Source organism: Mytilus galloprovincialis, chromosome 1 (assembly GCF_965363235.1).
Source record: "Mytilus galloprovincialis chromosome 1, xbMytGall1.hap1.1, whole genome shotgun sequence".
Classification (NCBI taxonomy): Eukaryota; Metazoa; Mollusca; class Bivalvia; order Mytilida; family Mytilidae; genus Mytilus; species Mytilus galloprovincialis.
The window spans coordinates 29,619,667-29,638,023 of NC_134838.1; the positions used below are offsets into that span (position 1 = coordinate 29,619,667).

Below are 18,357 nucleotides of genomic sequence, written 5' to 3' on the forward strand. Positions count from 1 at the left end.
ATCATGAATCCGTCTCATGTGTTTATTATACGGTCCAAGATCTTCTTTGTTTCTTTTTCGCTGTTTCAACTGACCCTATCCAACGTGTTTAACCAACCAACCAACCAACCAACCAACCAACCAACTAATCAATCAATCAATCAATCAATCAATCAATCATGATCAATCAATCATGTATCCGTCTCATGTGTTTAATATACGGTCCAAGATCTTCTTTGTTTCCTTTTCGCTGTTTCAATTGACCCTATCCAACGTGTTTAACCAACCAACCAACCAACAAACCAACCAACCAACCAACCAATCAATCAATCAATCAATCAATCAATAATGATCATGATCAATCAACCAATAATGATCATGATCAATCAATCAATCACGTTTCCGTCTCGTGTGTTTATCATAGGGTTCAAGATCTTCTTTGTTTCTTTTTCGCTGTTTCAACTGACCCTATCCAACGTGTTTAACCAACCAACCAACCAACCAACCAACCAACCAACTAATCAATCAATCAATCAATCAATCAATCAATCATGATCATGATCAATCAATCATGAATCCGTCTCATGTGTTTATTATACGGTCCAAGATCTTCTTTGTTTCTTTTTCGCTGTTTAAACTGACCCTATCCAACGTGTTTAACCAACCAACCAACCAACCAACCAACCAACCAACCAACCAACCAACTAATCAATCAATCAATCAATCAATCAATCAATGATGATCAATCAATCATGTATCCGTCTCATGTGTTTAATATACGGTCCAAGATCTTCTTTGTTTCCTTTTCGCTGTTTCAATTGACCCTATCCAACGTGTTTAACCAACCAACCAACCAACCAACCAACTAATCAATCAATCAATCAATCAATCAATAAATCAAGTAATCAATCAATCATGATCATGATCAATCAATCATGTTTCATGAAAAATTGAAATTTAATATTGTTCTTGCGTCACTTCTGAAAAAAAAATCAACATGTACTCTGAAACTACAAGTACAATCGACCTCAAAATTTGCAGTCAGCAGGGCATACATGTACTTTAAGTTTATAAAAAAAACTTGGTGCAGATATCTCCCAAAGCTTTTCCTAGAGAAAAGAAATGGCAATGCCGTAAAAATCGCTTGCAAGGTCCGTAAATCTCAGTAAAAACCTACAATAAAATGTCCGCTCCGACATTGAAATACTAATCTGTGTTACAAACAGGTGCTGAAAAATGTACAATATCAGAAAATAATCAATAAATGTGTTTTAAAGTTACACCGGATCAATTAAATCCAAAACATGCACTGCCCGTGAACTGTGATCCAAATGTCAATTTCCTACAATGACAAAAGAAATTACATTGTGTTTATTCCGTCTCTATACATGTTGTCTGTTCAAAGTCCCCACCTAAAAAGAAATAAAAAGACTAACTTTTCGTTATTATAAACCCGTGTCACGTGATGTGGCGCGCGCGCTGTACTTAAAATAAAAGAAAAACTTTCCAAACTAAACATGAAACTTCTCCGGTAACAATAATATAGACCCCATACAGAAACAAACAAACAAACAAACAAACAAACAAACAAACAAACCCCCAAATTCAATTAATTTTAAAGGGGGAAAGACCGCCTACAATTGCTTTTTTAAAGCAATTGATTTATATTTCTCTTAGTTTTGCATTTCAATTGTTAATTTAGTAATTTTGTTTTAAACATGAGTTTTATTTTATTTAAGAACTTTATATCTAATTTTATGAACTTCTTTAAATTGTATTCCAGTTAGGAGATACATCAAGTTGTAGTTATAATGTGTTATAAAAACTTAGCTGACATAGTTGAATCAATGATAATCAGCCCCCTTTTAACTTAATTTGACATTACGTAATAATGTTATGATATAACACGATATGGTTTCGTATTGACTTGATATAGTTTTGTCATTACTCAATATGGTTTTGTCATTACTCGATGTGGTTTCACCATTATTTAATGTGGTTGTGTCATAAGTAAATGTGGTTTTAACATTACTTGATGTGAATGTAACTTAACGTTATGTAGTTGTTTCATTACACGATGTGGTTTTGTTATTTCGTAATGATGATTTGCCTATTCTTTATATGGTTTTAACATTACGTAATGATGTTTCCAAATTTTACGATTTTACACTGCATGATGTGTTTGTTTCAATATTTGATGTGCTCTTGTCATTCCTTGATGTGGTTATCCCATTACTTGGTGAGGTAAAATCACGTGATAATTTCGGAAAAAATATGTTCTATTTTTAAACAGATTTAAATATGTCGTTTGTTTTATGTGCTTATGACGGGTATCGCTATCCATTGAGTAAAAGTTTAAATTAAAGTTTAAATGGTTGTTCAGAGTTTTTTGGTATGAAAAAGGGGAATGGTAGAGAATAATAAGAAAATAGTACTAAAAGTTTACAGTACTTCGGACATAATTTGGATATTCCCAAATCACTTAGTTCTGTCGTTTTCCTCTAAGTTCTTTAATAGAAGCAGTATTATATAATTTTGTAAAATATTCTGCGGAACCCTGTGTTTCGCCTGATATTGCTACTGTCGGTGTAAAACGTAATGTTGACCGGCTGTTCATTTATAGATACATTTATCGGTAAAAGCAAAATTAAAAAAAAAATGTTTTCTTTTCTGTAGATGTTTTTTCTTGATATTGAGGAATAACTCCTATACAAGTTGTAAAACACTTCATTGTGGTTTCCAAAATTTATCATGTCAAAATAGTTTAATGAGCAAAACCCATGCCCCATAGTAAGCTATAAAAGGTCCCGAAATGAAAACTGTAAAAAAAAACCTAGAAACCTAACGATCTAAACGATGGAGACGCCAACGCCACTATTCGACGACGGAATATAGGTTTGTTATGTCTCACTGGCGCTACAGTGATATCGGAGGCTCGACACAAATCAAAAGACTTGTACTTTACTGTTAACAAATGAGATACTTTAAATCAACCCACACTCAAGTTACAGGGAAATGGGGGAAGGGGTTGGGGATGGGGGTGTTGATTGCTTGGACTAACCGACAAACCATCAATACTATAAAATAAGAAGTCTCCCATTTTTTTTACGTGAATGATCATTTAAACATAAACGAATGTCAATCGTTTTACAGCGGATGACCGTGAGGGCATTCCGGTGTATTGCTATCGCCTAGATTTCCATTACGTAATATTCGTTTTGGGTTTTTAACTGATCTATAAACATGATGATACTTAGACTTCATCAAGTGCAAACGAATATTCCTTGTCGATTGTTATAAATTCATTTCTTCAATGAATACTTATCAAATACTTTTTAAAGAAGATAAATTGATAATATTAAGATGTGTTATTAAATGTATATAAATATAACTGAAACATCATTAATATATATGCACACGCATGCGGGAGTATATCTCAAGAACGTTTGCAATCTCAAGGAACGATAACTCTGCATGGATGGTTAAACATTTTTTGCGGGAAAATACGAAGGCTACTCAAATCCATTCTATTAGAAAAATCAAATTATTACAGAAGAGTGACGCGTCCAACAAATACTTACACTGCACTATTATCAATATAGTAGAATAAAATGATATACAAATGCATGAAAATAATTTGTACATGTACCAGTAATATCCAAGTATTAATATAATATATAACAATAAACCAAAGTATACTGATTATATCTGTACATTAACCTCACTTTCAGGTATAGAGATGTGATTTTTTTTTCTGAAACAAGTGTTTTTCGGACCATCCACAAAAACTTGCGGTCATCCAATTTCAGTAATTCCGTACTTTGATTATCAATTGAATTCTCTGATCTACCTGTCACTAATTGAGATATTATTTTTTTGAATATCTGTTTCACATGTGACGACGGATATGTTCCAGTTGTCGTAACCATAATACCGTCATCTTTTCCTCGAATGTGAACTACCAAATAAAAGCAAATCGCTGGGTTTTTACTTTCACGAATAACACGACGGGTGCCTAACATCGAGCAGAATCTCTTAAATTTTTGAAGCACCTGAGATCACCCCGATGTATTTATATTACCCTGTAATAGCGATCTATTGAGTCGGCCAATTGAAACTGTTTTTTATGCCCCTGCAACTGAAAGTGTGGGGGGAGGATAATGTTTCACTCCCATCCGCCCGTCCGTCCCATTATGGGTATATAGTTATTCCGCATAACTTATCCTACAGTTTGAATCTTAGGAAGATTTCTCTTTACTGTCTGTTTGAACATATATTGAAGGTGTGCATGTGGTCAGGGTTTTTAGTTTTATTAATCTTTGCTCTTTTGGGAGGTACTGTGAAAGTACTTTTATTCGTGGGGTACCAATTTTCGTGGTTTTCGTGGATGACTTTATCCACGAATTTAAGTGTCCAACGAAATAAAACAACCATTGTCCAAATCAAGACATGGAAAGATCCCCATCGGTAGGTTTGACCACTCATATGATCTAGAGAATATATTGAATAACGCCAAATCTGAGAATACATTAATAGCAGTCACAGAACTACAACCGCATGCAGAATTATACCCATTTAATCTTTAATAACCTAAACTGTACAACTTTTGATCTTTTTATTCTCATAAAAAATATTGTTGATCGACGAAAGTCAGATTTCCGGTATTGATATGCTAGTATGATAAAGTGTTCATTTTATATCCTCATAGTTCTCCTACATGTGGGAAATAATAATTTCATGCTGGGCTTGATTATTTGACAATTCAAGATACGTTTAAATCATATATGTTACTGTTTTCTTTAGGTGACATGTTTATGGCCTAATCAACACCATTGATGGTCTTTCATCTGTTGATCACTTTATCATAGGTTAATTAGTGTTATCACTACGATTTACACGGTCAATGTTTACTTTGCAATTTCCTTCAATCAAGACTATTTGTAACCTTCGTTTCTAAAGGCTTTAATTTTTCAATTATTCTTTTTTATATTAGAAAACTAAAATCCACGAATTCAAAAACCCACGAACATGTTAATATTACTCAAACCACGAAAATTGATATCCACGAATTAAAGTACTTTCACAGTAATTGAACTAATTTTTTGGGGTATAAGCAGTTGAATGTTATAGTTATTTTTAAATTACACTTTGCATCTGCAGGGGCAGCAATTGTGTCTCCCAGACACAATAATATCCCAAGGAAGTCATACGTTGACTTTGTTATAATACAGTTGCTTAAGAGTGAACTGCGGGGAGTATCACTTTTGTCTATTTTACATTTTGTTCTCGTGTTGTGCTGTTACACTACTACAACAGTCCGATGTTAGTTAATATTTAGCGCTCACATACATGTTAAACTCCGCCACGTGCACTTTCTTTATAAACTTGCCCCAAGTCAGGATCATGAAGTTCAACTGTTGTCGTTGAATTATGTGTGTCATATTTTTTTTGTAGATTGACTATACCATGTGTTGAAGGCTGTACGGTTGCCTATACATGATTTCGTACATCCACTGCATTTAAACTCTGGTGGCAATTGGCAATCACACCACATCTAACTTTATTTCAACTTCTATGTTGCGTTTTGTATACTGTAACATTGTTTATCTCAGTTTGTACGCATTCCTTGGAGCCCTCTTTTCGGAAGCCCTAGCAAAAGCTCTTGGTCCACGATAGAAAATTTAAATACGAACTCATATAAGATAGGTCGAATTTCAACTCGAAATCTTAATTAATCTAAATGAGACTTAAATTCGAATCTTACTCAGACTCTACCTCAAAAAGTGACTCAGATTCAAAGTTATAACTAGAACTCTACCTTTAGATGTGACTCAAACTAAAGTTCAACTCGAAACGCAATGCTTACTAGAACTTTAATTTTATAATGATGGCTTGAATTCGAAATCGAAGACTGACTCATAGTTTTCCTTAACAGTAACCCGAACTCTATCATTACGTAATGTCAAAACCATATTAAGGTAAGGTTTGCGTACACAGGGAGATAACTCGAATTCAAATAATTGAAAAAAGGAGGGACCCGCCATTTTGAATTGCTTTGATTAACCAATGTTCGATAACTACAATATTATCGAAAATAAAACAACACCAACCTCAAAATCGGCGTTTTGATGTAATTTTATCACAATTTGAATCGTGCAAGTAACGTTATGACCTTCAGTTTGTTAGTTTTCATTTATATGACGTCACGTTTAGCCATAACGTCTTTGTACAAAAACCATACATGAAGTTTCGCGGAGTTTTATTTTATTTCATAAATGTACATTGTTATGCCCCCACCGTAGCAAAAGGGGCATTGAGTTATATCCTTGTCTGTTTGTACGTAGATCCGAATGTACGTATCATAGTGTACGTCCGTTTTTACAAAATTGGTTTCCATCCTCTAACTTCATTCTCTAACTTTAGTTTCCTCAACCAACTGATATAAAACTTATGCACAATGCCACAAAAACACAGAATAGATTTGAATTTTGATGTCGTCACTTTTACAGTTCTAGATTTATGAGGGGTCGGACAGGGGATACCTTTCTCCATTCTTCCATCCCGTTTCTCTTGTCTCCCGCCGTAAAACCTAAAAAATCTAATGTATGGGAAGCTCATTTCAATAGAAATCGATCTAATATCTTGTGTTTTTATGGCTTGTCCCCGTCTTGTCCTTTCACAAGATAGAAGTGTGGTTTATTCTGCTTCAAGAACTCCGGTAGCTTTTTCACTGACTGTTAAGCTGTCTCTTTAATTGAATTTGCAAGTCTGATGCACGCCGTTTCCGCTTTTTTATACAGTATAAATACAAATAATAGAAACGCAGGATTGAATGAAAAACGGCACATTTTTGTGACACTTTCAGTCAATTTAGTTTAAAAATTTACATAATGCGCCATGTGTTTTACTTATAGAGGATGCATATATATATTCTCAGATATTTTTATTGCATAATTTTTACGAATGACAGAATGTTGAACTTGATCTTTTCAAATGTATAGTTTGCAAGGTTTGTCCGCAAATACGCACACATCCCACACATTTACATCATTTGAAATATATTTTATTTTATCAATCACTTTTACAACTGACGGAGTGTTCTAATAGTATTTTTTTATGGATGCATTAAGACACAACTATTGTATTGTGTCGTCCTGAACATGCCTGAAGTATTTGCCACTGGACATTTTACAACCTCTAATCAAACAAACTTCTATGCATATCAATAAACTTTGAATCAATTTATCTAAAAACAAGGATGGTAATATGTGTTTCTACACATGCACGGACTCACTATAAAATCCGGGAAATTGTTAGTTTTCAGTCTATCTCCGTATATAAAAGATCATGACGCTTGGGGTATTTTTATGAGGTCGTTTTCTGAACTTTTCGTTTCTGTTCTCCAACTTTAGTTTGCTTTTACCAAATGTTATAAAATTTATACGTAATGCTTTATAATGTTTCATGTTTATGTAAGAGGGGGCATCGTCAGTGTCCCATTGACACATTACCCATTTATTCCAAGCTCTAACGTATTATTTCTTTTTGTAATGCATTATAATGGGAATAACATTACTGTGGTTGAAGAGTAGCCACAATCAATTTTTGAAAGTATGAGTTAATCACTGTTTTCTCTCATTAATTATGGTCAATCCTAAAGTGTTACAAGACAAAATGATTCTTTGTAAAAAGATGCTCTTAAAGTTGACTTTCTTCTTTGCAGATCAACAAAAATTTTTTTTTTTTGTGTTTTACAGAAATGACAAGATGGACACAAATAACGGCCATTTCCGTAAAAACGAGTTCGGAGACATACCAATTTTATTAGCTCATTATAATGCAAATAGTTAATTCCTTAAGTTCACAGTTTTTTACAAAAACGGTGGACCCGGAAAAGGGGTATTTTTGGCTTTTTGTTGCCATGGCAACGGTTTTTTTTAACCCAAAAATTAAAAATTCTTGTTTTTAGGAACTTGTTTATGATATTTTTAATTAAAATTTATTATAAATGAATGGTCCACAATTATTTATACATGTTTAATTTAGTTTTCTTTTTTTATAGTCACTCGCATACATTATTATTTCAGAAGAACTCAAATATAATTTTCCCTAAAAATCGTCAAAAATCGGAATTTTGAGCTTTTCACCTGAAAAAACGGGACGGGCGATGTTCGATTTTTTTTCATTAAATGATTGGGTACTCCTCCCTGAACAAAATGATGTATCATGTTGGTATAATGTCACTAAGAAAAAAATCCATGTTTCATGCAAACCTTACCTTAAGTAAAGACAAAATATAATTAAGTTATAGTAGGACAAGATAACGTTTTATCGTCCTTCCCTCTGCCTATATTAACCTGCTCTGTTGCTCCGTAATTCTCGTATCAAGACTTCAAAACGAGACCAGGCATTATCAGTGACGTCACAATGTGAGAAGAGAAGTTATCAGCGACGTCACAATGTGAGAGGAGACGTTATCAAGCTTGCTTTTTTCAAGCGTTAAACTGTCTTAGGGAGAAAGAAACGACCAGTAATAGAACGATAAAAAGATAATCGGGTTTTCTTCGTATAAATATCGTAAAATATCAGTCGCTCGACACGATGTGAAACTTTTTAGTACGTTCGCTACGCTCACTCGCCAAAAAGGTTCACATTGTGGCTCGCGGCTAATATTTTACGATATCAATGTGTAGAAAACCCGATAATCTATACATATCAGAGTTCCACATAAGACAGCTGTGGCGTTCCATATAATAAACCTAATGTGGTTTTGTTATTTCGTAATGATGATGTCTATTCTTTATATGGTTTTAACATTACGTAATAAGTTCCACATAAGACAGCCCAGCACTTCTATGTTGACATGAGTTATCATTGATATGGTCATACTTATAAACTAAAAGTGTAAACAACTTTGAGATATGAAATACTAAGGCTTTTTCACCTCAGAAATAGAGTATCTTAGCTGTATTTTACAAAACCTATAGGAGGTTTGGTCATCAGTGCTCTTCAACTTCGTACTTTATTTGACTCTTTTAACATTTTTGTATTCGAGTTTCGCTGATAAGTCTTTTGTAGACGAAAGGCTCGTCTGGTGCAAATACGAGATATCAATCCTGGTATCTATGATGAGTTTATTTACAACCACTTGGTCGATTCCACTGCTGGTAGAGTTTTTATTGCCCTAGGGTATCACGAGCCAAGTATTCAGCAATTATGTGTTGACATAAATTATCATAATTATACATTAATAGTTAGCACAACTTTGAATGTTTGAAATACGTAAGCTTTTATACATCAGGTATCGATTACTTATTTTTTATTTTGCAAAATGTTAGGAATTTGTGGTCCTCAGTGCTCTTCAACTTTGTACATTTGTTGGCTTTCTTTTAACAGTATTGAGGGTCATAGATGAGTCTTTTGTAGACAAAACATCCTGTAAATATCCTGTACCTAGGAACATGGCAGTTGTTATCTATTATAATTCGTTTATATGTATGTTTGCATTTGTTTTTGTTGCACGTCAGTGTGTCTGTTGTTTTGTTGTTTTCCTCTTAGATAGTTGATGTGTGTCCCTCGGTTTAAGTTTGTTATCCGGATTTGTGTTCTCTCAATCGATTTATGACTTTTGAACAGAGTATACTTATGTTGACTTTATATAACGTTACATATAGTAAAATAATGGTATGAACAAACATGTTCGCTGGGTCATACCTAATAAGGATAACCTTAACCGTTATCAATAAAGACATATAAGTCATAGGGTTTTAGTAAACAACGTTTAAGTAAGATTGCAAAATGCAAAGATCATATCTGCTTGTTCATTTAAATTGCATGCTGACAACATATATCTCGATGAAATATTATTTAATCATCATATCATCATATTAATCCAGTTGATAATGTGCAAAATATACCTTCGTGTTTTTTGTGAAAACATATCGAGATCCGTAATTTTTAATTACTTTCGTTGTACAAATAACCATACAATATTCATAAGTCAATGAGGTAGCATCCATGCACAATATATAATCAGATATCTAGTCCTAGTTCCATACAAAAAGGTATTGTGTAAGTTCGTTTGAAGGTCATGATAATGTGGGAAATATAAACTGTGTGTAGCATGGAATGAATAGTAATATGTAATTTTGCTATAGAGTATTCATTTACACAGGTTGATAGTACGTATAATTTATTTAGGGTGAGCTGTTTTTTTCTCACTTTTTGAACACAACCTTTTTTGCAAAGTACTGTTGGACAAAATTTACATTTTCATCATGTCCTTGATAAGGGTATTTTCACAGTAAGTACTAGTCCAGCCCATGCATTTCCCAAATCACCTTATGTGTGACAGATGAATAGAAATATAGTCATTTAGATTTTTATCCGATTGCTCGTGGTGCCCTAGTCAAAGAAGGGTGTCCGTTTGGCTTTGCGGGATGAGCAGGTACTCAGCCACGTCCATCTTCGTCTCGGACAGTCTTTATAACAGGTTAATTATAGTGTATGCATTGTGGATTTGTTCTTGTCCTTAACATGCATGAAATGTTTGCAACTAGATATTTATCAACCCAAATCAATCAATTAATTATTTTACCAATTCCTTTTTTCGCTTATTATGCGCTGTTTTAGCAAAAGTAATCAGGATATCTCTAGAACTGTAAAATGTGCATAAATTTATAAAAAAAAGTGTTTCAAATGCAATCATCCTGGTGTTTAAAGTTAGAGTAGAACGGAATACAACCTTTGAGTTATGATATTAATTTTGGTCAAATGTCAAACACGACCACACAAGCACCGTCTATTTTTCAACTACACTGTCGACACGGTTGGTTGAAAGTTTTTAAATGCATATTATATCTTTTAAGTTACTTAATGTATTTACATATATTATTAAGAAAATTGAGAGTACATTACAATGACATTTTTTTTAAGGTCTTACAAGAAACGGAACAATTCATATTGCAACATGGAACGACAACATTGGTGTTCATTTTGTCGTATTCCTTTTGAGAATAAGTACAGTTTAAGAGGTCATCTTTATATCCATGCAAAACAACCACGCGTTCCCTGTAGTATATGTCCGTTAACATTTGCGCATTATAGTCAATTAGGAAAACATCTCAGATATATGCATTCAGATTATATCATCAACACGTTTGTTGAAAATGCTGAAAGCATTTATAGAAAAAATATAACAGGCATCACACCTTGGATAGAATCTGATTCCGAATGGGCAGACAGTTCCGAAGAAGAGACTATAACGAGCAGTGAGGAAGAAAATATTTCGGAGGATACAGATTCTGAAAATGTGGAAGAGACCGTTGAAAACTTTTCGAATGAAACACAATACATCTTAGCAACAAATGTGAATGATGTTTCACACAATAAAAATACTGTAGGCGAATTCGTTTCGAAAGGAGTCAATACTAAACATATGAATAATTTAGTTGGACATAATAGAAATGTTAAGAGTTGTGGTGTTTCATTTCTTGTCGAATTAGAAAGAGGAAAAGCAGGAATACATCATTTGAATATCACAAGAAACATTTCTAATTCAAAAGATAATTCTAAACGACACATATTACAGCAGCATATGGAGTCGGAGTTCCTCAGTACAGATGACAGAGTGTCTTTTCAACGTCCTCGTGATGAAAACACAGACCCTGATTTAAGGTTTGTAGGAAACTAAAACATTAAGATACACATTGATTGTTATTTTTACAACACCACTTCATTGTTTCCCTTAACTATTACGTGAAGTTGTACGGTGTATATCATATAAGATAAAATGATCATTGGAGTGCCGCTTGAACGGATCTCTACTAAACACGTATATATTATGTTTGTTTTTTTATTCTATAACTTTCTCGAAGGATATACGTTAAGCTGTTAACAATAACTCTAAATCATAATATTTTACAAAATCAGTTTTACATGTCATTTGTCAACATGTGATTGTCAAAAAATTTAAGACACAATAATGACTCTCTATGACTTTTACACTTTAATATATAAAAACTCCTGTTATAGCATATTTGATTTAGGTTATTCAAATATTATATCTAAGTAAATGCACAAAAATGTAGACGAAAATAACAAAAAGGTTTAATTACAACTGCTGAATACATTAGACTTACAGATCGATAGCATAATAATCGCATGGTAAATCAGTATTTTGTTATGTCAGGATGGATCGCATGATACAAAAGTCTGCAATATTGGACCACATGACTACAAGTTTCTGTCTGCATCAATTTAGATTGTCAACATGCCATCTTTTAATACTAAATAGTGGCTCGTAACAAACTTTTATTTGTTTTGATACATTGGCTTACTCGTATATCACAATTATTTAAAGCATCAATTTCAACTGACCATATTTTGAAAATATCCTATTTTTATTTCAAAAATTGGCTCAGAAACACAAATTCAGAAGTTTCGATACTTAAGGAAAGCTCGTATAAGAAAATCACGTGCTTTCATCGACTAACACTGCCCATGCTTCTACTTTATTGTGAAAGTTAACATGGTCCACAAATCAGAATAATAAATCAAAAAGTTGTTTTGTGTCAAGATTGATTGTATAATACAGATGAGACAGGTTTTGGAACACAATGACTACCAAATAGTATCTGCATCAATTTCGTGTACTCTTTTTATTCGAAATATTTACTCTTCCTAGTCAGGAGCCTTTAATTCAATAGTTGTTGTTTATTTTTGTGTTACATATTTGTTTTTCCTTCATTTTTTTGTACACGAACAAGGCCTTTAGTTAGTTTCGTTTAAACATATTTATTTATAGTGGATTGGGAAACAAGTTTTGCAACTTATATTAATCCCTTTCCACTTTGCGGGTGCGAGTGCTGCCTTGTAGCGGCATTATCCTGCTCTTTTTCGAAATCTACAAGGGTGTCTTTAACGTGCAAGAGATATGGCTCTCTCTTAACACGGATCAGCCATTTATCGTCCCCTTCCGACGGACTATCATCGTTTCTTCGAGATCATACTCGCAAATGGTGTCAAGGGAGAGCCGAAAATGCAGTTCCTGAAATTTTCATCCCAGACGGGAATTGAACCAGGAACCTTTGTGTTTGTAGTCCGATGCACTAACCACTACACCACGGCTCTCTAAGTGGCCATTAGTGAGGAACTCAAAAGTCACGTGTAAAGAAAAAATCTCTGTGTAGTGATATTTGACATGTTTCTATTTTTAACAAATGACTGAACTTAATTATTTGTGGTGATTAGGAAAGTAGAGGAACATAGAATAAATTTGTAAAAACTATGGAGCTATTGAATGTGTTCAAAGTATTAAATTTTCAAAGAACTTACTGTGTTAAAAGGGGGATATTTTACCACAAGGAGCCGCATCACAAAAGGATGTTCGGGGTTTGCTAATTTACGGAAAAGGTAATCTCACTTCGTACCCCGAAAATTTAACCACATATGTGAAAATGTCACAGCTTCGAAACGAGCTATCATACATATCCAAGTTTACGATATGGACTGAGCTACAGGAAAAACCGTTACCATTACCGCCTATGTAAAAACAATTAAAGATATTGAGTCATATAATATCTTCTGGAGAGTTGTCTGATTGGTTATCATACCGCATCTTCTTTTTGATATCATAACAATAGTCAAAATAGTCTTGAGACCTCGGGCTGGCTTGTATAACGAAAATATTTGCACTTTATTTTGAAAATGTACATGAATGTATCATAAATCAGTAATTTTAATTCTTATTATGTCAGGATTGGTCGTTTGATAAAGGTGACTATAATATTGTAACACAATGACTACAAAATGTTGTCTTCATCAATTAAGTGTGCCAAGATGTTCACGTTTTATTCAAACTTTTGGCTTGTCAAACAAATTCAGTAGTTTTGATACCTCAGACTAGTTTACATAACAGAATCATTTAACTGCACCAACCTAAACTGGTCATATTTGCACTTTAAATTCATATGGACGCATAATCATGATGACAGATTACAATTTATTTTTATGTCAGGATGGATTGTATAATAAAAACGACAGCAATACTGGTAGACAATAAGTACAAAATTTTGTCCGCATTAATTTAAAGTGCAAGCATGATTTCTTTTATTCAAAATGTTGACGCATCACAAAAAAATCAGCACTTTAAATATATCAGGCTAGCTGACAACATAGTTTGACGGCAACATCGATAACAGATACATTAGATATGCTTATCAAAATAAAATGTAGTATTATTGCCAATAATACACAAGAGATCAAATGACACAAACATTAACAACTATAGGTCAACATACGGCAAAGCCCATACCGCATAGTCAGCTTTAAAAGGCCCCTAAATAAAAAAATGTAAAACATTTTAAAAAAGAACACAAACAGCCGAATTTTTGTTAAAAAAGAACGAAAAAATAAATAAATGCAACACATCAATGACTGATTATTTATGTACTTTACAATGAAAAGTATGAGAAGGTATCATCTGCGAATAGTGAACTGACTGACTCTCAGTATACAATGACGCTTTATTGTTTTTATTGGTAGCTTAATGTCAAGTGGCAAATATATCATTCCAAACCAGGACGAGTATAATATCTTATTTTCGAACGTCCGATATATCGTAATGCGTGATGATTGTACAAGGTTTTGTAATTTTAATTTTTACTACAATCAAGGCGATGTCAAGCTTCTCCATAGAAGACACTTTACTGCTCTTGGATTATTCCCCGAGGGCATCATTAATTTTGTAGCTTCGGGATGTGTTCTAAAGTAAAATTAAATAACTAAAGCATTCAAAATTGATTATTTAAACTGGAAGAATTTTAGTTAAGGATCAAAATAAGCTAAAAATGTTGATAGGTCATGGAGCTCCTTTTCAAGATATTTGATTTATAAATAATGGCGGGAAAGGCTGACTTGGACTTTTACCTTATATTTGCATTGGTATTATTTGGATCTCAAATCAAAAGAAAGAAAATCAAGAATCTGCTTGAATTTTGTCAAATGACCTTTTATGAGTTATTAAGTTTTATGTTGAAAGATAAACAGGTGTTATTTGGAAAACTATTTCACCTTGTATCGTATATAAAAACACCAAGGAGTCCGAACATTTGACACTTATTCCAAAACCTCACCTACGTAAAGCATAATGAATATAAATAAATTAGTGATTACTACTAATTTTATTCTATGTAAACTATGATCGTATTGCTTTTTCAAGTACAATAAATAACTTTACTCGTTAGTGACTCTTTTTACATTTTATACACCTTTTATCTTTTTCATTTTTTATTTTCTTATAGTATACATATAATAATGGATATCAAATTTCAGCATTTTGGATCCAAATATATACATTCAGCTATAACAAAATGAAGGACCCCTTTTAATTAAAAGGCGGATAAAAAGGGTATCCACCGCATTGGAAAACTATTTTTATTTGTCTGGATATCAACATCATTGTTTACGTTGGGTCGTTCCGAGATTTTTTTTATAGTCTCTTTCTAGATATTATTTTTTGCATTACATGCATTTTTCTTCGTTTTTCAATGGATTCTGTTTCCGTCGAAATGTTCAAACGATGTCCGTATAGTGTCCGGATATGTAACGTGTTGCTTATGAACTATCTCGTCAATTTCAGAAGATTCATAGTTATCGATGAAAAATGATTTCTTAAACGTCCGAAAAAGTAAACTCTCTATTACCATGAATGAAATATTTGTCACTGGACATTAAGCTACCAGCAAAACAATCAGTCAACTAACTTAAGATACTATCATTCATTCAGTATAATCTTTCCAGATGACACCTGCATAATTTTTTTATTATCAAAGTACAAATAAAGTCAGTATATAACAGTCATGTCAGTGTTAGATGACGCGGGAAACTGGATTTATGACACACAGCATTATGAAATAGGAAACTACCTACTTCAGTGACGGTTAAAAATCATAAAAGATGAAATGCTGACTCTCTAAATTGATGTGGACAAAAATGTGTAGCCATTATGGTCACCGTGTACAAGTATTGCTGTCATTTGTTTGATACATTCCATCAAGAACTAAAAAAACTATACTGACTGATATGCGGCTTTAACGTTGTCATAAGAACGTGAAAATGATCATGAATACGGTCAGTCAGTAAACGTTTCACTTTTGATATCAACTCATATAAGTCATACTTTTTATTATAAAGTACAATCATTTAATGTTTGTTGATGCGGTCAAATAGTTTTGTTACACAAGCCAGCATATTAAATGTAATTATTTTTTGTGGCGCGTCAATATTTTTAATAAAAAAAAGGACAGACATAGATGCGGGAAGCATGTTATAGTCATTGTGTTTCAATATTGCTACCATTTGTATTACTATAATATATCATGACATAAAAAAAAACAAACTACATTCATTTTGCAGCTATATTATTGTCTTGATATAGTTCAAATTTGATTAATTTAGGTGATACTGTCAAATAGTTTTTTTTACACATTTTACTAAATACACAAATATAACAAAACTACTCAGTTTTTTAACGAGTTAATATTTTGATTAAGAATAAGAAGACATGCTGGCACATTAAATTTATGCAGACAAAGTTTTGAAGTAATTGTGTTCCAAGATTGCTGTCATTTGTAATAAATAATCCATCCGGCGTTAAAATAATTACTGATTTATTATGCAGCTATATACATTGTCATAGCACTATACAAATATGGTTGGTTTGGGTTGATGTGGTCAAATACTCTGGTTATACAAGTCAATTTTTTGAAATATAAAAACTACTGATTTGTTGTCAACCGCTGTTCAATAGTCATTTATCAATGCAACTGAAACCAAACCATAAACTGAAGAAAATACATCAACTATAAGTGTAAATACAACAGAACAAAATAATTCCTCCTTACATAAAACACATAATTGCTTTAATGTTTTGCAGAATGAATTTACTTTATAAAGTGCAAATATGGTCAGTTTTAGTAAATGTTGACAAATGCTTTATTTATGCTATTCAGCCTGAGATTTCAAAACTAGTAATTTTGTGAATAATTAATTTGAGTAAAAAAGAACATGCAAGCACTATATAATGACGTAGCAATTGTGTTTAATATTACTGTCATTTTTTATATATAATAAATCATGAGGTAAAACATAATGATTTATTATGCGGCAACATGTTTTTTTTATATAGTGCTATTTTCTATTTTGGTTAATGTGGTCAAATTTTTAGCTCACCTGGCCACTTTTCTCATCACTAACGTCCGTCGTCCGTCGTCGTCGATCGTCGTCCTAATTCCTTCGTCCGTCGTCGTTACCTTTTACAAAAATCTTCTCCTCTGAAACTACTGGGCCAAGTTTAACCAACGTTAGCCACACTCATCACTAGGGTATCTAGTTTAAAAAACATGTCCGGTGACCCGGCCAACCAACCAAGATGGCCTCCATGGCTAAAAATAGAATATAGGGGTAAAATGTAGATTTTGGCTTATAACCATTATAGTAATTAGTCAATTACTCATTTAGTTCAATTATTAGATTTAGTCAGGGTCAACTAAATTTATTTAATATATTTGTTTTATAGCTTGGTTTATGCCCGCGTCACACTGTCCCGATTTTTACGCCGATGGCAACACGATTATGGAAATTTTCAAAATCGGGACTGATCGTATCCAGATCGGGCTATTCGTAGTGTCATCTTTAACCATCGTAGAACCATCGGCCACTTTTTCTAGCCTTCGGGGACAACTTTGGGAAGGGTTCTAAACTTTTTAACATGTTAAAAAATCCCCGAAGGTGCGTCCGATGTTTATGGTTCGTATTGAGTTCGTATCACCATCCTCACCATCGTAATGTCACCGGGAATGCTTCTTTGAACATCGTATTGCATTCGTGTTTCCATCGTTTCCATCGGGCAGTTTTGACATTACGATGTCTACACGAATGAATCACGAAGCTAACCGAAGGTCTTACGATGGCAACACGACTTCGTGAAGACCTCATAATCCCGTCGAGATGCCATCGAATAAAAGTACGAAGGTGGCAAGATGGAACTACGACGGCAATAAATCCAGCTAAATGTAAGTTAATTTTCGCGCTTAAATTCATTTAAAGTGCCATGCGCGATATGAACTGGTCAGTCTAATACGACAGTTAAAAAAGACGTTCACAAAACATGGACCTCATATCATATGATTCTATGAGAACAATAAAGGCGACAGCATTGTTTCTATTAATTCAAATGGAACAAGAAGAGCAGGTATTACAGGCTCAGGATTTACTTTTACAAATAAAATATTATTTTTTGTCAATTTTTCATATCAAACAACATAATAAAAATCATAAACGCGCCTCGTATACCAACACTGCAGGTACACGTATATA

The 18,357-nt window shown here is 33.2% G+C and overlaps 1 protein-coding gene across 2 annotated transcripts in view; it reads left to right on the plus strand.

Annotated features, from left to right (window-relative positions):
- Positions 1–18,357, plus strand: part of LOC143071173 (uncharacterized) — a 167,025-nt gene that overhangs the window by 115,505 nt on the left and 33,163 nt on the right. Inside the window, exon 2 of one of the 2 annotated variants that reach the window (XM_076245353.1) lies at positions 10,915–11,655. The exons of the other annotated variant lie outside the window; for it this stretch is intronic. Coding sequence (XP_076101468.1) covers positions 10,949–11,655 — 707 coding nt within the window. The 5' untranslated portion in view covers positions 10,915–10,948. The remainder of the gene's footprint in view (positions 1–10,914; positions 11,656–18,357) is intronic. 2 annotated transcript variants of the gene reach the window in all.